The sequence below is a fragment of the Ovis aries genome, chromosome 3, assembly GCF_016772045.2.
Source record: "Ovis aries strain OAR_USU_Benz2616 breed Rambouillet chromosome 3, ARS-UI_Ramb_v3.0, whole genome shotgun sequence".
Classification (NCBI taxonomy): Eukaryota; Metazoa; Chordata; class Mammalia; order Artiodactyla; family Bovidae; genus Ovis; species Ovis aries.
The window spans coordinates 33,472,971-33,496,089 of NC_056056.1; the positions used below are offsets into that span (position 1 = coordinate 33,472,971).

At 37.2% G+C, this 23,119-nt stretch overlaps 1 protein-coding gene across 6 annotated transcripts in view; it reads left to right on the top strand.

The window, feature by feature from the left end:
• Positions 1–19,708, top strand: part of HADHB (hydroxyacyl-CoA dehydrogenase trifunctional multienzyme complex subunit beta) — a 28,891-nt gene extending 9,183 nt beyond the window's left edge. For 3 of the 6 annotated variants that reach the window (XM_060411956.1, XM_027966585.2, XM_004005732.5), the window contains 12 exons: positions 3,638–3,682; positions 5,529–5,628; positions 8,590–8,677; positions 9,824–10,011; positions 10,346–10,526; positions 11,067–11,188; positions 14,227–14,306; positions 14,384–14,431; positions 15,124–15,211; positions 15,531–15,605; positions 16,179–16,343; positions 18,936–19,708. In XM_060411956.1, the coding sequence (XP_060267939.1) occupies positions 3,638–3,682; positions 5,529–5,628; positions 8,590–8,677; positions 9,824–10,011; positions 10,346–10,526; positions 11,067–11,188; positions 14,227–14,306; positions 14,384–14,431; positions 15,124–15,211; positions 15,531–15,605; positions 16,179–16,343; positions 18,936–18,971 (1,216 nt within the window). In that variant the 3' untranslated portion in view covers positions 18,972–19,708. Of the gene's footprint in view, positions 1–3,637; positions 3,683–5,528; positions 5,629–8,589; positions 8,678–9,823; positions 10,012–10,345; positions 10,527–11,066; positions 11,189–14,226; positions 14,307–14,383; positions 14,432–15,123; positions 15,212–15,530; positions 15,606–16,178 lie in introns of all 6 variants that reach the window. The other 3 variants (XM_042245888.2, XM_012166097.5, XM_012166091.5) reach the window with 1 other exon arrangement.
• Positions 19,709–23,119: the final 3,411 nt, after the last annotated feature.

The following is a 23,119-nucleotide window of genomic DNA, read 5'->3' on the forward strand; positions in this document are numbered from 1 at the left end:
AAAGTTGATGATGGACTTTGGGAACTAAGTGAAAATTAAATGAAACATTAGTTGTATTCTGTTAAGATTGTTTTGATGTTCATGTTTTGAACTAGCAGTCACTAACTTAAAAACAAGCTAAGAAAAGTTGAGTATCTGCTAAAAATAATGAGACCTTTCTATACTAATGAAAAAAACCTTGAAGATGTGTTAGGTGTAAAAAGCCAAGTTTAGAGCATTGTGTATAACGCCACCATTTATGGAAGATACGGACTTGTGTGTGCATGTGTGTATGTATATGTCTGTGCATGCATGCATGCATGTACATACAGAAACAAGAAACGTTCATTTTTAAACAGTGATTTAGGACCTAGAGAATATCTTCTTAGGTAAGTAAATGGTGAAGATTCTTCACTCTCTTTTCTCAATATAATAACTTTCTTGTATGGACACAGCAGTAGTAAGCATAAGAAGCTTTAGCAGCAGAGTGGATCCTTGTTGTACTTAGCAGCAGCACGGTAGAAAAAGAAACTTCCATCAAGAGAAGAACATTATTGACTAGAAAGGCCATTTTTTGGTAAAGGCTGTTTGTATACTGTGTAGAAGTTTGATTCTAACTGTTTTACTAGCTGTTAAAAAAATATGAACATGCTCAAAGATATCATTTACACATTTCCTTTGATAGTTGGTATCAAACTATCAAAGGTGAAATTTGAGATATTCAGCACATTGGTATAGGCTATATTCTTTTGTTATTTTTTATTATTATGTTTTAGTTTAATTTAGAATCCTAATTGAGGAAGAAGATAAAGTTCATGAGTAATTTAGTAGCACAGAGAAGAAGGTTGAGTAATGGTAGGCAAATATAGTTAATAGAGAAGAAGGAATAAAAATTTTAAGGTACTATTCATGTGCAAAACAAAAATGACTAAAAATAATACAGAGAGAATTTATAAAGAAGACAAATAGTTAAATCATATTATTAATCTTATGATTGAGGTAACAAATGAGTCTTCTAAAATAGAAAATAATTTTCTAGATGGAAAAAGATCTTCTTCTGTTTAATTTGAAGAAGCTTTGCTTTCAACTTGTGTCACTTGAAAGACCTATAGGTATTTTAGAAGTATTTTGGAAGCACTCTTAGGAATATACTCCAGCAGTGGCATGTGGGAATCTTTCAGCATCCTGGCTAAGAGGGAGTTATAGGAGTATGAGAAGAAAAATTGTAAAATGATAGATAATTGTTGTTTAGACATTTTAAAATTGATACACTTTTGCCCAAGTTACTCTGCTCTATAGGGAACTGGTTTTCCCTATAAAAGATTTTTAAAATCACTGATGGTTCTTCTAGTGATTCACAGTAAAAATAAAAACATTTCTGAATTTTTAGGTTTTGATTTTCAGGAATTTAAAGAATAAATATTCTTATTTAATCCAGATGCATCTGGAACATTTCATAGTTCCAGAAAGTAAAGAAATGCTTAAAAAAGGGGGCATGTCAAAAAAACACAGGGCCAACCTAAAATAACTTCCAATGACAAAAATTAGGAAAATTTGATTAATAAAATAAATTACAATAGTATAATGTTATACTATAACTCAAAACATGAGATATCTATGAATCCAATCTGATATAAATAAATGATTGAATAAAGAAAAGAGAAAAGACAAGTCTTTCTTGAAGAGTTTCAATTAATAAATACAGAAGGAATGAGGAAAACAGATAAATCATCACAAGAATAGCTGCTGCAACCAGGATCTAGGAATGAATGCTAAAATTAGTGGGTGAGAAAGGTTAGGAAGGAACAAGATATTGGCATAGTCTCAATTCTTTCCCTCGAAATATTTATTAACTACTGTGAGGATTTTAACATGTGTCCACAAATTCTTTGTTACTTTTCCCACTAGGAAGTGGAACTTAATTCTTCCCTTGAGTAAGGGCCAGAAGTGACTCTCTTCTAATAAATTGAGTTCAGAAAGGGAAAAATAATGAAGCAAACTGGCAGACACTGCTTCAACTAAGTGATCGAGTTAATATCGCTAGAAAGAAGTTGTGTTGCTATCACGTTCACTCTGATAAGAAGCAGAGGGTATTTTACTTCTGTGATACTCTTCCCTGATGTCCATAACCCCAGTCTTCCAAGTGTCAAGGTCAAGGACGATAAGGAAAGACTAAGAAACTGTCACACGTTGGAGGAGATTAAGGAAGCATGACAAGTAAATGCATAGATTGGAACCTGGAACAGACCAGTCATAGGGAATTAGTGGAAAAACTGATGAGGTCAGATCAAGCTTAGAGAGTAGTATTGTGCTGGTGTTAATTTCTTAGTTTTGACAAGTGCATCATGTTTACATAAGATTAGCATTAGAGGAAGCAGGGTGAAGGGTATGGAGGAACTCTGTTCTGTCTTTCCAATTCTTGGTAAAACCTGAGATAACTTTAAATCAAAGTTTTCTTTAAAAGTCCTAATATATCCCTCATGTCCCTTTAGACATCACAAAATAACTAATGAATTTTTTAAAAATAAAAGGGACTTAAAACAGTGGGTTTTAGTTTTAAAGAATATTTGCCATTATGTCATGCTGAACAGTAGTAAGACAGTGGGCAGGATTTTTGTTCAGTTTTTAGCTTAAAAGGAGTCAAGACTTGTCAGGGTTTTAAGGATGACAAAGACCAAAGTCACACTGTTTCTTTGTTTGGAATGATGTTAAGTGCTTTTATATTAATAGCAACTTACGGTTAGCTCATTTCTTTAGATATTTCAAATAGAATGAAAAACATTTTTTATTAAAGCTTTTGGTAGCACAAGCTGGAATCAAGATTGCTGGGAGAAATATCAATAACCTCAGATATGCAGATGACATCACCCTTACGGCAGAAAGTGAAGAGGAACTAAAAGCCTCTTGATGAAAGTGAAAGAGGAGAGTGAAAAAGTTGGTTTAAAGCTCAACATTCAGAAAACAAAGATCATGGCATCTGGTCACTTTACGGCAAATAGATGGGGAAACAGTGGAAACAGTGTCAGACTTTATTTTTTTGGGCTCCAAAATCACCGCAGATGGTGACTGCAGCCATGAAATTAAAAGAGGCTTACTCCTTGGAAGGAAAGCTATGACCAACCTAGATAGCATATTAAAAGCAGAGACATTACTTTGCCAACAAAGGTCCGTCTAGCCAAGGATATAGTTTTTCCTGTGGTCATGTATGGATGTGAGAGTTGGACTGTGAAGAAAGGTGAGTGCCGAAGAATTGATGCTTTTGAACTGTGGTGTTGCAGAAGACTCTTGAGAGTCCCTTGGACTGCAAGGAGATCCAACCAGTCCATTCTGAAGGAGATCAGTCCTGGGTGTTCTTTGGAAAGACTGATGCTAAAGCTGAAACTCCAATACTTTGGCCACCTCATGTGAAGAGTTGACTCATTGGAAAAGACTCTGATGCTGGGAGGGATTGGGGGCAGGAGGAGAAGAGGATGACAGGATGAGATGGCTGGATGGTATCACCGACTCGATGGACATGAGTTTGGGTGAACTCTGGGAATTGGTGATGGACAGGGAGGCCTGGCGTGCTGCAATTCATGGTGTCGAAAAGAGTCGGACATGACTGAGCGACTGAACTGAACTGAGGCTTTTGGTTAAATTACTTATTTTCTTCCTCCAGATATAAAGACCTGATGCCACATGATTTAGCTAGAGCAGCACTTTCGTAAGTAAATGCAGTTGCATTTTAGATCTTATTTACACTTGAAATAGCATGTCTAATAGAATTCCCATAGCTAAGATATGTTAACTTTATACAGTGAGAAAAAACACTCAGTAGATTTTATAAGATTCATCTAGTCTTCATTTTAGCCATGTGTGCTACACAAATTCAAGCAGGTGATGAATGTCAATGATCTTTATTTTGCAGGCTTGACGATCTCTTGGCATGATAGTATTCCTTAACGTACTCTAGCTAGCTGCAGATTATAAATAGTGTAGGACTAGACTGATCAGGCTAAAAGCCAATATGTATATTTGATGGTTCCCTCAGAAATTTCATTACTGTATGAGGATAGCTGAACAGATTATGCAGATACAGATGCAGAACCTGTGTATACAGAAGACCAACTGTTCTATGCCATTTGTACCTAATGGACGTGAGCATCCTCAGAATTTCATATCCCTGGTGGGGTGGGGGTGGAGGTGTGTATTTATCAAGAAAGAAGCCTAGAATGAGACATGAAGATTCCTCATTTAGCTTTAGTAATTGTTACCATTTTGCCATGTGTGCTGTGCTTAGTTGCTCAGTCATGTCCAACTCTTTGAGACCCCATGGACTGTAGCCCATCAGGACCCTCTGTCCATGGGGGTTCTCCAGGCAAGAATACTGGAGTGGGTTGCCTTGCCTTCCTCCAGGGGGATCTTCTTGACCCAGGGATTGAACCCAGGTCTCCTGGCCCAATTTTATTTTTTCCCCAGACCAGGATCTGGTCAGAATTCATATTATTATGCAAATGAATGTATATCTTTAGTCTCTTTTAATTTAGGACATCCCCCCAAACCACCCCCCATGATAGTGACTTTTTGAAAGGTCCAGGTCAGCTGTTTTGTAGAATGTCCCACATTCTGGATGTATCTTTGTAATAATATATAACTTCCCTCGGTGAATTTCCTGTAAACTGAAAGTTAATCTTTAAGCTTGATTAGATTCCGGTTAAACATTTTTGGTAAGAATGCTTCATAGGTAAAGCAATGGCTATTGCATCATGTCAGGAGGCACATGATGTGTAATGTTAAATCAAACCCTTTAGTCAGAGTGGTCAAACCACCAGATCTTTTGGTGATAAATGTGCTTTTTTTTTTTTTTTTTTTGCAATTAGTAAATCATCTGTAAGGTGATATCTTAACACCATTTTCCCCAGCAACCTTTGACCAAGTGGCTTTAGCATTCATTGATAATTTTTGCCTGGATTAGTTATTACATTACAGATTATCAAATTTTGACTTTCCTTATTCTTTTATTCCTCCTATATTTATTGGTTGGTATTTTTATATAAAGAGCAGCTTTCCTTTTCAAAAAAATGATGTGTTTATATTGATATTTCAAATTTAAATTTAACATGTTTGGGATTTTACTTCATCTCTTTAATTTCCTATTTGTTTCTCTATTGTTTTTGACCGAAAACTTTGGTCTATGTATCTGTTTTATCCTATTCCAAGTTATTTTTTTTCTTTCATTTTTTATTGGAGTATTGTTGATTTACAGTATTAGTTTCAGGTACAACAGAGTGATTCAAAATTTTTATAGATTACATTCCAAATTATTGATGATTCTTCCTATTTAACTTCTTATTGCCAATTGAGCATCAAAAGTTGACTTTTTAAATCAGTCTTTAATTTATTTGATAGTGTGCCACATGCTTGTCAAATTAAGGAAAAGATACAGTCTCTGCTCTCTTAAATTCAAAGTTAACCTTTTAACCAGAGTTAACTGTAATGTTTTATGTGATGATCTGTGGCACTGTCTTGAAAGTATGAAATGTTTCTTTGCTTTTAACTTCTGCTTGCAGGGGTTTGTTGCATCGGACCAGTGTCCCAAAGGATGTTGTTGATTATATCATCTTTGGCACAGTTATACAGGAAGTGAAAACAAGCAATGTGGCTAGAGAGGTGAGTCAAACTTTATGTTGTTTGAAGAGATTGATAGGAGAATAAATTTGAATTTTAGTTAATAGAATTTACTCTTTAAAAGCTATTAAAATTCACTAAAGTTATATTTAATTTAAAATGTGATTTTACTATTTGAATTATTTTATATTAAAAAAATTATAAATCAAATGATGTACACTATACTAGTATATGTTTATTCTATATTATAAATCAAATCAATTATTTGAGCTGGTTTTGGATATGTTTGTGTTTCTTTTAGGAAAACAGAGATTTGGGCAAAGCATGGCTGATGTGACTTTTTGTAATCTGAAATACAGTGACCGCCAATCAACTTAAAATTTCCATTTTACAGAGAACTTATTTCACACCCATGGTGTTTGTTGGAGGGAGTTGTGCTTATTCATTTGTTCCCTTTGACTAGTGGACACATAGGGCTTTTTTTTTTTTTTCTTAACTATTTCATAGGAGTTTACCTTTACCCCAGTTGGCAACACTCCATGTACTGTTTATTGAGCAACTGACATAGTGAGAGGCCTTGGCACTTCTGCGGCATGTCCCACAGTCATTTCGTAATGAAGACTCCAAAAACATTTTCTGAGCTTTGGATAAAGTTGGCTCCAAAGCACATTTCAGTGTGCTGAGCATTCTCTGTATTTCTGGTTTGTGCTTGCGTTCAGTATAGTTGGAAGGGCTGTAACTTTCACCACTGTCAGCCAAGAAAAAGGAAAAGGAATAGGACTGGAAGTATGTGTTTTGTCCCACCTTTTTACTCATCAGTAAATGTTCAAACTGCTGAAGGCCTGGTGTTACTCAAGTCCACAATAATCAACTGTTGTATATTGTAAGGGAGGCAGGAAGGGATTAAGAACAGGAAGAGATTTTTTCCCCACCTCCTAATTTTTTGGAGTTTCCTTGATCTTCATACTTCTAAATGTATCAAACATGATAATTTCATGAATATATCAAATTATTCATAATACATTTTTAATTCTTATATTCTAGAAAAAAACCCAAAGTGACTCTTACAAGAGCACTTAAAAGTAAATGTTGAATCTGTTTCCATCTTCTCTATATGTCTATTCTTGATATATCTAGATATATATATCTAGCCTTGTTTTTTTCTAAATTTTTTTTCTGGAAATTTTATATCCATGTGCAAATCTCAGCTATTGATTGATATGTGGTAGATTCCTCTCCTGGCCCTGTACTAATAATACTAAAGGCTGAACTCCGGGAATATAAGAATGTCTTTTTAAAGTCATTTTGCAACCTGAAGGCTGCTGTGACTTCCAGCAGGAAAACTTTCAGAACCTCTTTTCTGTGTTAACAGTGTAATAATAAAATCCTGAAAGACTTCTAATGCTGAGTTCCCATGAACCTGACTTTATTGAAAGCCTCAGCTTATTTCCTTGCTCTCCAATTTACCTAAGAGACATCTTCCTCCTTTCCCTTCATTGCACCATCTAGAGCCTAAGCTTGCCTTGAGATCTATTCAAACTTAAAATAGAAGCGCAGAGACAAGGTTCACCAGCAACCACTTCTACTTAAAGTTCCTTCAGTCCTGAGAGTCACTTGGGGCCAAGGGTGTGACACTTGCTAGAAAGGATTGCATGAGGATCAGGCCATTACGACCTGAGCGCCCTTTACCCTTGCCTCACTGGGAAGCTCTTCTCCCCTTCCCAGTGGAGACTTGCCTTTCTCTTCTTTTTGGGTTGGTTTACATCAAGAGGCTGACGTGCAGTTGCCAGTAGATACTTTTCAGCAAAGTGAAGTATAAAGCTGAAAATCAGTTAGGAAACTGAACCCTCTAATCTCAGCTTTGGAAGCATGTTAATCTTATCAAATGATAGGAAATCTTGTATTCTGAGGATCATTAAATAGTTTCATAAAAAATTAATTCCCTTAATAGGAACCATAATTTCATAGTAAGTGGTGGTGGTCAGGGACATGAGGTGTTGAGAGCTTTGTTTTTAAAGTGAAACTTTAATATTATAAAAATAAGTATTGAATATTTTATTTTTGTACCTATGCATCAGTTCTTTACATGAACAAAAATAGAATCAGGCATTCATTTTGGGGGGGGGCAGTGTAATTAACTCAATAAATAGTATAATAAAATAATAGATATCCTTATTTCCATTCTTGCAAGATTAATGGAGGGCCTCAGTTTTTCTCGAAGTCCTTCAAATTAATTCTCTTTGAAACACCTTTTATGTCATCTTCCTGACCAGTTTCCTTGTTTCCAGTTGTTAACTGGTCCAGTCCTTATTTTTCAGACTCACTTGTGGCCAAGGCATGTTTCCAAAATTTTTTCATTCACTTGAACTCTTGGATACTTGGCATGTTTTCCAACTCGGCTTTGCTTTGGATGGACAGTGCGCTGCCTGAAATATCAGGCAGTCAGTGAAAGTAGAGACAAACGTAGAGCAAGTCAGGGACCTGTGTGGGAATCTGTTGATGAATGGCCAAGTCTTTAGAAATTATTTTCATGTCTGATGACTTTGCTTTACTTCTAAGCCTTATAACTGCAGGAACACAGGTCATGAGAATCTCACCCCATGATATATTTCATCATTCCACCAACCATATGGAGCAGGTTTGCTTTAGGTCTATTTGAAAATTTAAATGAGTTAAAATCAAATTATATACTAATGTTCTTAGAAGTGCCGGGAAAAGCATTGCTAAGAGAGGAGGTAAACTGCCAGAGGACTGTAGGCTGTATACCACACTAGAAAATCATTGCAAGGAATTTGGCAGTGCTTGTTGATTAACGACTAGATAAAAAATTCATAAACCATTTCCATGATGGACTCAGTTGTATTTTAAATATTCCTCTCCTCTGTGAGATATTATCTCCTTTCCTGATTTACCATACAGTGAAGTACTGCTCACAGCACCGCTCATATTCACATATTGCACTTCCTTTATAAGTGATCATTGCGTTCACTGTATTTCCTGAAGGCTGCCCTCGGAGCCGGCTTCTCTGACAAGACTCCTGCTCACACTGTCACCATGGCTTGCATCTCTTCCAACCAAGCCATGACCACAGGTATGTTGGGTTTTTTTTTGACAGCAGAAGGTACATGTTGGTTCTCCTTTGTCTTTTCTATGATCATTAAACATTATTCTTAACAGAAATAAATGATCTCTGAATTTGTGTGTTTCAGAAAATAAGGTACCATTTACATTTTTTTATTTTTGACAGTAGTTCTCCACCTTTTTCTTGCCCTCCATACGTGAGGACCACAACCATCTGTGTAGTTTCTTCATCAGTAGTGTGGCTGGCTATCACAGGGATTATTAAACGGAGGAGGTGCTTCTGGATTTGAGGCAGGAGGAGTTTATCACCTGCTAGGTTTTAAGATTAGGTGATTCTAGCATGATACTCGCCCATGAAGATGGTGGCCCTCCTCCCTCTATCATCATCATAGCGATAAATCACTGACTTGGATGGTACAGCTCTTTGCTCTACTTTCCCCCCACATCTTGGCCTTTTTATAATTATTTACAAATTCTCACAATAAACTTAGCAAATCTGTGGAACATTTTGTAGCACCAGCCCTTACTGTGAAAAGACAGGAAACCTGAAAGATACAGTGATCATGTACGCTCTTAGTGACATCAAGGCCAAGTGGCCAGCGCACCATAAAGGTGGCAGGGAATAAGCTGGAGGCAGAAATGGGGGCATTCTCCACTCTGCACAGCATGTGACTGCTTCCAGTTAGAGCAACATAATGCTTGCCCGTGGCCAGAGGGCAGGGGGCTGCCTTACATCTAAAAGCCATACTTTATCTAGATTGTAGTAGAAACCGAAATTCTCTTTATAGGATAAAGAGTTGTTACCAAAACTGAAGCTGGGAACATATGAAATATGCCACATATTCTACTTTAGATATGATTTGTTTGAGAATTGGTCCAGTGGATACTTCTGAAGGTTGATGTCCCTGTAGCCTGAATGAAACTTGTTTTTCTCTAGTGCATTGAATGTATTTTGAGTCATTCAAAAAAATTATCCTAATCCCTCTGAAAAGATAAAAACCAGCATTACACATGTTGTACAATGCTAATAACTATCGTACAATTTTTAAGTCCAGCCTAAATTTAAGAAAAATAAAAAGAAGCTTAAATTGCCAGTGGTCTCTTAGTTTATGCAACAGATACTCATGTGCATACAACCTGTGCCTGTGCCCTATAGCTGTCGGCCTGATTGCCTCCGGCCAGTGTGATGTGGTCGTGGCAGGTGGTGTAGAGTTGATGTCTGACATCCCTATTCGCCATTCAAGGAAAATGAGGAAAATGATGCTGGATCTCAATAAGGCCAAGACTCTGGCTCAGCGACTCTCTGTAATCTCTAAATTCAGATTGAATTTCCTATCGCCAGAGGTAAGACTCCTGAATGCTAACATAAAGACTTGTGTTGCCAAAGCATCCCACTGCAGAGATTTAGTGTTAGATAAGATGGCATGGGTTCAGTTATGTTCTAATAGCTGTGAATTCTGTTAGTTACAAGAAAAGGTTAATTATTAGGTCAAGACAGAGAAAAAAATAGCAGAAGATTTGAATTTGTAAGCCCTTTTTAGAGATGTCTTGCGCACAAAGAACTTCCCTTGTCTTGATCTTGATTGATCGTAGACTTTAACTTTCCCAGACAGCCCTAGGTGTGGTATAGCACCTGTTATATAACAGTGTACCTGGTCCCGATTATCTCCTTTCCCAGCTTCCTGCAGTGAGTGAGTTCTCCACCAGTGAGACCATGGGCCACTCTGCAGACCGATTGGCTGCTGCCTTTGCTATTTCTCGGGAGGAGCAGGATGAATACGCACTGCGCTCTCACAGCCTGGCCAAAAGGGCACAGGATGAAGGACTCCTTTCTGATGTTGTGCCCTTCAAAGTACCAGGTAAAACAGTTCACTCAGCTTTGTAAAGGGAAATGCTTCTTGATATTGTTAGAGAGTTCTGAATTTCTTCTAAAACTCCAAAAACCCTAAGTGACTTTTCAATGAATATTTCCAAAATACTCAGCTTTTATTCTTAAACATTGACTCAGGTTTCAATTTTTGTTGTAACATATGTAAGCATTTTAAAGAGATGTTTTATAAATCTCCTTTAGGTCTGGCAGATATATTTTAGTTCTTATGTGCATGCCTGTTTTTAAAGTTCTGTATTTATAAGACTTCTGTAAAGAAGAGCCAAATATAAATAAATATCTTGAGAAAATAAGTTATCCTTTTTAATGTTAAATCATTTAGATTATTTCCCAAATGTCTTAAGAGTTTGCTTTCATATTTGGTAATATCTTGATAACTATAAAGAGCCTTCTTTTTAGTGAATAGTTATGGTTTATATTTTATTTGTTCTTGTAATTTTAAAGCATATTTCTCTGTAGAAGATACATAATGCTTATTGAGCTTAGAGTTAAAAATTTCATATTTTTATAGGAAGAGATACAGTTACACAAGATAATGGCATTCGTCCTTCCTCTCTGGATCAGATGGCCAAACTAAAACCTGCATTCATCAAGCCCTATGGCACAGTGACAGCTGCAAATTCTTCTTTCCTGGTAACTGTGTGCTATTTAATGGCAACCCACTCCAGTGTTCTTGCCTGGAGAATCCCAGGGCCGGGGGAGTCTGGTGTCTATGGGGTTGCACAGAGTCGGACATGACTGAAGCGACTTAGCAGCAGCAGCAGCAGCAGCAATGATCTTTTATATTTGTGTATTCTCAATAGGAAAGCCTAAAATAAATGTACTTGTGTGTATTATGAATAGAGACTTAAAAACATACTTACTCAGACTTCCCTGGTGGCAATGTGGATAAGAATCCACTTGCCAATGCAGGGGACACAGGTTCAATCTGTGGTCTGGGAAGATTCCACTGGCTGCGGAGCAACTAAACTTATGCACCACAACTATTGAGCCAGAGCTCTAGAGCCCACCAGCCGCAACTACGGAATGAGAGTCATTTCCTAGGCAGGTTGGTAAGTCCAGGGGTCCCCAGGAGAGAGGGGTCTGGAATTCTCAAGGAGGAAGAAAGAACAAACTTTTTTTTTTTTCCTCTACATTCCTTAGGATTATATAACAATAATGTATCCTGCCTGAGGACAGTCTCTGGATTAAACCTTCTGGCTAATCCTGTTATCTTATAGTAAATTATGGGAGTAGGTCTGCTGAGGTCTTTACAACCTCCAGACATTCTTTTGATTCATTGTAATGACTAATTGGAGAGTGTATAACTCCATTGCTAACACTAACACTTTCTGCCCCCTTCTGATGCCTATGTCAGAAGCTTTCTCTATCTCCTTTATACTTTAATAAAACTTTAGTACGCAAAAGCTCTGAGCTTTCAAGCCTCGTCTCTGGCCCCAGATTGAATTCTTCTCCTCTGGAGGCCAAGAATCCTGACGTATTTTCGTGGTTCAGCAACAGCTTTTCATGAGCCCACCTGCCTCAGCTACTGTTGGCCACAGCCCACATGCCTAGAGCCTGTGCTCCACAACAAAGAGAGCCACCACAATGAGAAGCCTGCCCACCACAACTAGGGAGTAGCCCCCACTTGCCACAACTAGAGAAAGCCCTTATGCAGCAACAAAGACCCAGCACAGCCAAAAATAAATAAAATATACTTACCTATTACAAAGACTATTAAAATAGAATCAGTTTTTAAAGCTATGAAAGTCCCCTGATCCAGTCAGCATTCTAATACAAAAACACTGTTCTCAAAAAAAAAAAAAGCTGTTCTCTTCAGTCACTTCAGCAGTCAAAAAATTTTGCCTGCCTGTGCTGGGCACTGGAGATAAAAAGAATAGTTAATTGTAGTGAGAAAGTTCTGTGATGACTGTAAGCATTGACTCTTGGAGAAGATACATAGTTGGGTGAGTAAGAGAGTCTTCTTAGAGGAGGTAATACTTGATCAGTGAATCTTGAAGGAAGAGTACAAGCCAATTCAAGAAGTGTATAAAAGGCTTTCTAGGCAAAGGGAATGGCAAATGCAACTTTGAGAGTTAGGAGAGCAAAGGGCCTCTGGAGAAAAGCCTGGTCGGAACACAGGATATGAATTTAGGGAGTCATCTACAACTTGGAGGACAGGGAAACCTGGCGTGCTGCAGTCCATGGGGTCACAGAGAGTCTGATACAACTTAGCAACTGAGCAACATAAGACTTGAAAAGTAGGCAGAGAGAATGACAAGATACTTTTTCTAGTTCTGATTATTAGAAAATTATGTTTTATGCTGACCCCCAAATTACTTTCCTATAAGCATCATGGAGTAAATCTACCCGCATTTTTGGTTGTTATTTTACTTATATGCAGGTAGCTTCATGTCCTTGCTTGGGCTTTTTTTCTTTCCTCCTCTATTAAATGTCCCTCTTGATTCTGCTTCTGCTGTGAGATGTGATTTCCCTCATACTACCTTGGGTGCAGTCTTCAGGATATAGTTAATCTGGTCAGTGTTTCTTCTTACAGTATCATTCTTCTACCCAGACATACAGTCTAGAAAGAAACACAGGCAAATGTTTTACTTATTTGACCTTGATAAATGACAATTTAATGCCTGCTCTTGAGCTTAGGAAAGAATACCTGAGGTGATTTTAACAGGATGGTGTACCACCTGGTAAAGCCTGAGCAGTGAAGGATTGGTTAGGTGGTTATTTCTAAAACCAAATTGGATGATAGGTTCATATGGCATCGGTTACACTCTTGGCAGATCTGAACCCCCTTGAATACTTGTGAGATGTGCAGAAGGTTCAGGTTTATTCATCAAAATCAGAAACACGAGTCATTAGAGGTAATACATCACAGATACATGGGTTTTCAGAGATGCTGTTAATGTACCGTATTCATTGAAGTTTTTCACAATTGCACATTGAATATAGTAATGTGATGTTATTAGGTATAGTCACCTGTGTTTCCAGACTTTATGGCCACCTTATTGGTAGTGGCTGCATAGCCTCTTCAGAGTTACTGAGTTACAAAAATATGGTCTGAAATTACGGTAGAGATTGTTTTAATTTTGTCAGTTCTAGAGAGTAGTTTCTTTTCCTTTGGAATTTTTGTGTGTGTTTTTTTTTTTTTTAGCTTTTTCTTTTGAAACAGTAGTAAAGGGCTTTTGTGAGTAGTACTAATTTGTCCCTCACTTCTTCTTCTTGGTTTGCTTGTTATAGAGTCTTTAAATTGAAGAAAATCATGTACAAGCCACAGGCAGGAAACAGCTGAGAAGCAGTCCAGAAAATATAAAAATAAATCAGTAAAGAAGAGATTTGGGGGAGGATTAATTCATAAAATTCCTCATATTCTGTGCCAAAAGCAAAAAACTTCTAGTTTATTATGAATACTATTGAGTTACCAATTCTCATCATTCATTTTGATAATTATGATACTTTTTGAATAGACTTTTCTACCCTCATCTGCCAAAAATGGGTCAGTATGTGTGTAAAATTGTGATTTAATGATGGATAAAATGGGAAGATTTTGTTACAGAGAGTCACTCTGTAAGTGTGATGCGTTGGTAAATTGAGGAACAGAGTATAGAAGACGGCTGAAGAAATAGCACCAGGTAGGCTGCAGTTATTTAACATTTTTGTTCCAATTAATATTTCAGACTGATGGTGCGTCTGCAGTGCTTATTATGGCAGAGGAAAAAGCTCTGGCCATGGGTTATAAGCCAAAGGCATATCTGAGGTAAAGTAAGTATTCAAGTAAGTTTCCTCTGGTTTCTTTACTTTAGTACAGAGCTCACCCTTCTGTTTTATATCTAGGGATTTCATGTACGTGTCCCAGGATCCAAAAGATCAGCTTTTACTTGGGTAGGTAGCAATGTATATTCTTGGATTATTCTAGAAAATATTGGTTACCCATGTTTATTACATAGATTTTAAAAGTATATAAAGCACTGAGTTCATAATTGTTTTGTAAATTGGGTTTTTAAAATAATAATCCTTTATGTTGTGTTATCGTTTTATAACTTTTCTACTTGTTCCTATGCTTTTCTACTACAGTTATCACATATATACAACTTTATATCCTTTTTTACATTAAGATGTCATAAGCATTTTTTTATACTGCTACTTACTCTGCAACACAATCAGAATAGCTTTTTATGAAAGCCTCCTAATGTTTAGATAGACTCCTCTCCCTTCCTCGCAAGGCTGTACCTTCACTAGCCTCCATCATGTCACTTAACCAGCCATGCCCCTTATGCTCTGCCATTTGAGCTCTGTGTTCTTCTGGCTCTTCACATGATTAACTTGCCCTTCTCTTTTATTGTCTACTTGCTTATTATCTCTTTCTCTGAGTCTAGAATATCAACTGCAGAGGGCAGAGGCCGTGTCTGTTCAGTTTACTGTTGTATCAACAACACTTTGTTTGTACCGTAGAATCAGTGAATGAGTAGAGGACCTTCTAATAACTATGTAAAATTCAGTTTGGGGAATATGAAAGAGTTCTTTAGTTAAAAATGAAAGTTTTAATATCGTATCACTGAGTTTTTTCTTTTCAGACCAACATATGCTACTCCAAAAGTTCTGGAAAAGGCAGGATTAACAATGAATGATATTGACGCTTTTGAATTTCATGAAGCTTTCTCAGTAAGTCACTTTAAAGACACATATCAAAGGACTATAATCATTTAATATGTGTGAAACAAGTAGAGCTTTATGTTTGAAGTACTGACTTAACACTACTGGGAGGAAATCCAGGGCTACACCCACAGTGTTGAAAAACATATCTTTTGAAGCTATCTCTTTGAGGCCCTTCAGAAGTATCAGGTTGGTTCTTTAGAAAATATTCACGGAAAACTGATTTAAAGATTTGCTTAGCACTGAAGTTAGACAGACTCATGCATGAAAGAAAGTCTTGAGGGATTTTACTACAAGAAGGTCCTTATTGATTTATTTTCCTTTCTAGGGTCAGATTTTGGCTAATTTGAAGGCCATGGATTCTGATTGGTTTGCACAAAACTACATGGGTAGAAAAGCCAAGGTAAGTTTCTGGTTAAAAATATGCTTGAGGAAAAAAAAGATAGGCTTGAGGGATTTTCCTGGAAGTCCAGTGGTTAAGGCTCCATGCTTCCATTGCACGGGGTGTGGGTTCTATCCCTGGTCGGGGAATTAAGATCCTGCATGCCTCACAGTGTGGCCTCCCCCGACCCTGCAAAGCAAACCTTTGAATTTCCAAAGCACTATAATATTTGGAACTTTAATACCTGCTAATAAAAATATGAAGAGGAAGGCTGCTGCTTCTTTGGAAAATTTTTGTGTGTTATTTCATGTATTTATTTCTTAGTTGAAAAATAGCTCCTGGAAGTTCTTTGGAAAAAATAAAAGGAAGAATTCAAATTGTCTTTGGTTCATCCACTCTGATGTCAGATGAAAAATAAACAGGGCCCTTGGCTTTCAGAATTGATTTGGAATTTCTTTTGTAGTAAAATAGTATATGGTGGGTCTTTAAGAAAGTTATTTCCCTCTATTGCTATTACTTCCTGTTACTCAGAGCCTGGCCTGATTTTTAAGTAAATTCGTCTTTTTTATTTGTGTTTGTTTTTGTGGGAGCCAGGTTGGATTGCCTCCTTTGGAGAAGTTTAACAACTGGGGTGGATCACTGTCCCTGGGGCACCCGTTCGGAGCCACTGGCTGTCGGTTGGTCATGGCAGCTGCCAACAGGTTACGGAAGGAAGGAGGCCAGTATGGTCTAGTTGCCGCCTGTGCAGCTGGAGGGCAGGTAGGTCACAGAAGCTTAATACCTTCCAGAAAGTTATTTTCTTAGAAACAAATTCATCCAAGAATGTTTGATTTATCTTAATTCGAAACAGTCTTAGAGTGATTTTTCTGATGACACACAACTGGAAAAAAAAAGCCCATTTTTGAGGGCCGGGGAGTACAGCTTCAACCCTGAGAGTACTTTGAACGAAAGAAGCTATTTATATCCAAATTTTTTTCCCCCTAAAATAATGTTTACAGGTTTTATTTATGTGCTTATTATGGAAATTATGGAAAATACAAAAAGTATGTAGAAAATAAGACTAGAATCACTTCCCCTCATCAGATACTATCATTAATCATACTTTGATATATTTTCTTCTTTAATAATAAAATTTTATTCATTTATTTAGTCACCTTGAGACCTTATCTATAAAATCTCTCCAAGAGGAAAACTGTGTTTCTTGAGAAGTGAACTGTACAATGGAGAATTAATTTACCTCTGGATAACTTATTGCTATTTAGCTGGGGAAAATTTTGTTTTCTACAGATTTTTTCTATCTGTTTTACTTGTGTTACCAACAAAACTTCCTACCTGTAGCATTTCATTGTGGGACTACAATCCAAAGGAAGGCTGGCTATAATCTGTTTTTTTTTTTTCTTTTAACCCTGCTGGAAACACATTTGATTTTTCACCAGATAATAGAATCTATTTGTTGCTGACCAAGATGAATAAGATATGTAAAAGTATAAACATCTTGCATTTAAAAGCCTTTATTTATGGCTTTTCCTCCCAGACTTTGAAAAAGCAAGGGGTCAGTTATTTTTAGGTTAGAATCTTTTAGACTTCATGATTGGAAGTATTTTCTAAACTGGGTAACTTCGTTTATGGAAAACCATGGTTGGTCAGGACTGGAGCCCTCCTTCTTATCTTTCTATGCCAAGATCCACTGGGGGAGATAACTGATGCACAACGTTGTACATGGTGCATAGTCCACACCAGTCAGTGTCCTTTGGTTTTGAGTGTTTGTTCCCTAGTTTTTTAATCTAGCACATAGAGGATTAGTAACCTAATACTAGATGGTTTTGTAAATGAACAAAGAATAATATCCAATGTTATTACTTTCCTCCAGAAGTTTAAGTGTAGTGAGGAAGGAGATGATGCATTCTAGACACTAGATTCAGCTTGGCATTGTTTCATCAAGAGCCAAGTGAGTGCTGTATAGACATGATTAGATCAGAGGAGGAGTTCGTCATTGGATCTAGAGCAGGATTTCTCAGCTTTGGCAGTAGTAACACTTTGGGCTAGGTAATTCTTTGTTTGGCTGGCAGGATTATGCTGTGTGTTGTAGAGTGTTTAGCATGGTCTCTGTCCACTAGATAACAGTAGCAAACAACCCCCCTCATTACCGGCTCTCCCTGTCTCACCATATACACACAGTTGGGACAACCAAAAATATCTCCAGACATTGCTAAATGTCCTCTGGGGAGGGTGGGGAGCAAAATCACTGCAGTTGGGAATCACTGACATAGAATAGTATAATAGATTTGGAACATGAAAATAACACAGCTTAAATAAAACAGGAGAAGGAATATTCTAACTTATTATGTATCCTTCTAGGACAACCCGAAGTCAGTCAGACCTTCCCATCCCTGTTCTTTCATTTGCTTGTGCCTGTATCAAGGGTATTTAACAGTTTGTTTTGAACTACAGTGTATACTAGATTGAGGATAGAGGCCATGTAGCAAAACCTTGTACCCACACAGTGTTTAACTCGGTGCCTTATAAATAATAGTTCCTTAATAAATATTGTGGGGATTGAATTGAATCTAGAAGTAGGGAGATTAGTTAAAACTGTTAACTGGATTGATAACAGTCCAGAAGAATGATTATGATTATCAGATAGGATTTAGACTCGTGACATCATACATTTCTACACTAGGGTTAAACTAGGGAGGTAACTGTACTGTGCCTAGTGCTTGGAAAGGGGTTTTCTGCCTTTTGACTGTTGTGGGACCGCAGCTCATCATCTCCACACGCATAGCGTAGTAAAGAAGAGATCAGGCTTTGGAATCATCTGGTTTCAAGTCCTGACCCTGTTATTTGATAGCTTTCTGGATTTGGGTGAGTAATGTAACCTTTTTACATTTTTTAAATAAAAAGCCCCCATTTTTCTCATCTTTCTCACAAGAAAGAAAGCTGTTGTCAAATTCACTGTATCATGTTTATTTTTATATAGCTAAAAAAAGCCACTGTGGCTTATTTTAATAGCAGCCACTTATGGAGCATCTACTAGAAATCAGACTCTACTAGGCAGACTTTGATGCACATGTGTATGCATGTATGTGTGTGGTGTATGTACACACACATTGTATGCTATCGCTTAATTTAATGCTCACAAAAATACTTTGATATGGGCACCACGAGCCCCATTTTATAGAGGAAGTTGAAGTTCAGAGTGGCTAATAACTTTCCCAAGATCACACAGTGTTTGAATGGCAGAGTCAGGATTGAGTTCCAAAGCCTGTACTTTTCCGTGGTTCTCTGCTGCCTCCATACTGGCTGGATTCATGCCTTTCATTGCTCTAACTGGACTTCTTTTTTCTTTTACAGGGCCATGCTATGATAGTGGAAGCTTATCCAAAATAGTAGATCCAGAAGAGGTGACCTGGAGTTTCTGTGCAGCACTCGGCCTAGGCAATGCCATTTCAATGCACTATTCAATGACATCTCTAGTTCCCAGCTCCTCTTAGGAAAGCAAAATTTGTGGCCTTTTGTTCAATACTTTGCAATTAAGCCTTTCCAGTGTTCTGAGCTTTCTAAGAATCACAGCTTACTACTGTTTCAGGGATTCCTTAGTTACCAGAATCTCTCACAGTGATAAGTTCAAGCAATTGTATTTGGTCTCTATTTTCATTAAGGACTGAATTAGTGGCTACAGTTTTGGAAAGAGACTAGGTGAGATTTGGGATCACCTTTGTAACATTTGCAAATTATAACTCATTCCTATTTGTGACCTAACGATAAACGTTTTCTATAAAACACAAAACTAGTGTGCCTAAATTAACTTAATTATGGGGAAATAATTCAGAATCTAAGCATCACTGAAAATTTACAGTAAATGTTTAGATGTATAAATACCTTGTTAAAAGTGTTAGTTGTCAGTCATGTCCAACTCTGTGACCCCATGGACTGTAGCCTGCCAGGCTCCTCTGTCCATGAAATTCTCCAGGCAAGAATACTGGGGTGGGTTGCCATTCCCTTCTCCAGAGGATCGTCCTGATGCAGGGATCTAACCCACATCTACATTGCATGCAGATTCTTTACCATCCGAGCCAACAGGAAAGCCCATGTTGGTTAACCTTAATAAAGTAGAAGTTTGAGAACCATTTGTCTTGTTTTATTAGAGGTAAGAGGTGGTTCTCTTGTTTTAGGGACAGATTTTGCCTTGGACTGCTCATTTGTAACTTCTAACCATTTTGGTCTACCATGAGGCCGCTAGGAACATAAAATCCTACTTTAGAATAACACCATTTTCTCCCCATTGCCCATTTGAAGTAAATTTATTTTATTACTGTTTGGAGATGTTTCTGTTTGCCAGGTGTAAAGAAGTTTTAAAAATTTGGTCCACATACTAAAAATCCTCTCAGTTTTTTGACAACCAAACTGCATTGAATAACATGTATGCTCGTACCTTGAAGCAAAGTCTCAGCTGCAACCATTTATGTGAATGTCGTTTAGATGTTTGAAAGTTACTGGCAATCAGAATTATTCTCTGGTTCAGGGACAGTTTGGGCAAGGGAGCAAGTGCTAACCTCTTAAAAGGTTATTTGAGGATCCCAGCATCATTTCCCCGTGATTTCATTCTACATAACGTGAATTTTGGAGAAGGCAATGGCAACCCACTCCAGTACTCTTGCCTGGAAAATCCCATGGAAGGAGTGGCCTGGTGGGCTGCAGTCCATGGGGTCGCTAGGAGTCGGACACAACTGAGCGACTTCACTTTCACTTTTCACTTTCATGCATTAGAGAAGGAAATGGCAACCCACTCCAGTGTTCTTGCCTGGAGAATCCCGGGGACGGAGGAGCCTGGTGGGCTGCCGTCTATGGGGTCGCACAGAGTCGGACACGACTGAAGCGACTTAGCAGCCGCAGCAGCAGCAGCAACATGAATTTTAATACTGTAAATCAGTGTATTTACAAATCACAAGTATTTACTCTAGATAAGTGAAATATAAAAGGTAAAAAATTTTTTTCAATTTAGGGAAAAATACCGCTATTGGGATGGGTACTTTTTTTTAAACAAGACAGTAAAAGTTTTACCATAAAAGAGAAGATGTATAAGTTGGCTTAAGATGAAATAAGTATGTTTGTTCTTTATATGATAGAGGAGCAAGACAAGCCACAAATGTGAAGATACAGATACAACTTAACAAAGAATGTGCATATATATATATATATACATCTTACAAAGGTATATTATACATGTGATAGAGATATCTCTTTTATATCTTTGTCATATACATAGGATAGATATCTTACAAAATATGTATGATATAGATATATTTTACAAAGGATCTGGGGTGTATACAGAATTCCTATAAATGAGTAAGAAGAGAAATAGCATGGTAAAAACTGGCAAAAGATATTAACAGGTATTCTTTTTAGAAAATAATACACAAATGGAGACTAAACATAAAAAGATGCTCATATGCTCCTTAGTCGTCAAGAAAAACCAAACTAAGATCATGATGAGGTATTAGTTTATGCCTACTAGACTGGCAAAAATGAACAGGACTGAGAACACTAAGCGTTAGTGAGAATGTGGACAACAGGGACTTTTTATACCTGCTGGTAAGAATGCAAATTGCTACAACCATTGTAGAAAACAGTCTTGCGTTATCTTGTACATTTGAATATGACACATGGCTTATAATCCAGCATGTCCGCTCTTAGGTATATTTCCTGAAGAAACTTGCACACGAGTTATCAGGAGACATGTACAAGAGTGATGATAGCAACATTGCTCTTTAATAGCAAAATACTATAAATAAAAAATGTTCATCCACAGCAAAATTTCAAAAACAAGCAAAACTAAGTATACTCCTAGGATGCTTACATATGAGATGAAAATATTTTCCAAAACAAGAAAAAAAAGTCTTATTGAAGAATTCCAAATAATATGTGTAGACCCTATACTCCAGCAGGTGGAGCATGCCCTTCCCCAGGTGAGTGTGGGCTGGACTTAGTGACTCAACTCCAAAAAATAAAGTCTGAAGATGGGAAACCAGGCAACCTTACAGTAGAGAAACCTGGCAGACACTAGCTTAACTAAGAGCCCAGGGTTATCATCATAGTGCTGGCATGTGGATATCACAGACCTGATGGTATGATGTAATCAAAAGGGCCCTTCTCCTTAGTGATATTCTTTCCGAGTATGTATAACCTAGTTGAATCTTTAGACAACATCAGACTAAATTGAGGGACATTCTACAAAATTCTTGCCAATACGCAAAACTATCAAGGTTGTGAAAAACTGTCACAGACCAGAGATCTGACAACTATAGGTAATGTAGTATCCTGGGCGAACACTAATAAACTGATGAATTTGAATGAAATCTGGAGTTAATAGTTTAAAAAGGAACCCAGATAAAGGAACACATATATGGTGAAATTATTTTTGAGAAGAGTGCCAAGACTATTTAGTGGGGTAAGGACAGTATTTTCAACAAATGGTGTTGGGAAAATTGTATATACACATGCAAAATAATGACGTTGGACCCCTGCCTTACACTGTACAGAATGAACTCAAAACAGATCAAAAACACAAACATAAGAACTAAAATGATAAAACTCTTAAGAAAGAAACGGGGAAAGCTACATGATGCTGGGTCTGGCAGTGATTCTTGGATATGACACCAAAAGCACAGGAAAGAAAAAAAAATTGGAGTTCATAAAAAAACATTGGTACATCAGAGGACATGTTGAAAACAACCTATGAAATGGAAAATAGAAATCACATCTGATAAGGGTTATTAATTCAGAGTATATAAAGAACTACAACTCAACATCTAGAAAAACAACCCAGTTTAAAAATTGGCAAATGATTTGAATAGATGTTTCTCTAGAGAAGATATACAGTGAGCACATGAAAAGATATTTTGCATCACTAGTCATTGGAGAAATGCAAATCAAACTGACTTCACAGCCAAATGAATGGCTACTTAAAAAAAACACCAGCCCTGAAAATAACAAGTGTTGATGAGGATATGGAGAAATTGAAACCTTTGTGTACTACTGATGGGAATTTAAAATTGTGCAGATGGAATGGAAAATAGTATAGCAGTTCCTCAAAAAGTTAAAGGCACAATTATCATATGACCTAGCAGTTTCTAGTATATATCCAAAAGAATTGAAAGCAGGGTCTCAGAAATATTTATACACCCATGTTCATAACAGCATTATGCACAATTACTAAAACTCGAAAACAACTTGTGTTCATTGATGGACCAATGGATGAATAAAAGGAAGGCAATCCTGTCACATGTTACAACATGGATAAACCTTGAGGATATGCTAAGTGAAACAAGCCAATTACAAAAGACAAATACTCTATGATTCTACTTGTATCAGGTATTTAAATATTCAGAACAAATTCTTAAGGACAGTAGAATGGTGGTTGCCAGGGCTTGGATGGGTGATGAGTTGTTTAGTGGGTACAGAGTTTCTGTTTTGAAAAATGAAAAGAATTCTGAAGGTTGGTTGCACAGCAGTGTGAATGTACTTAATGTTACTGA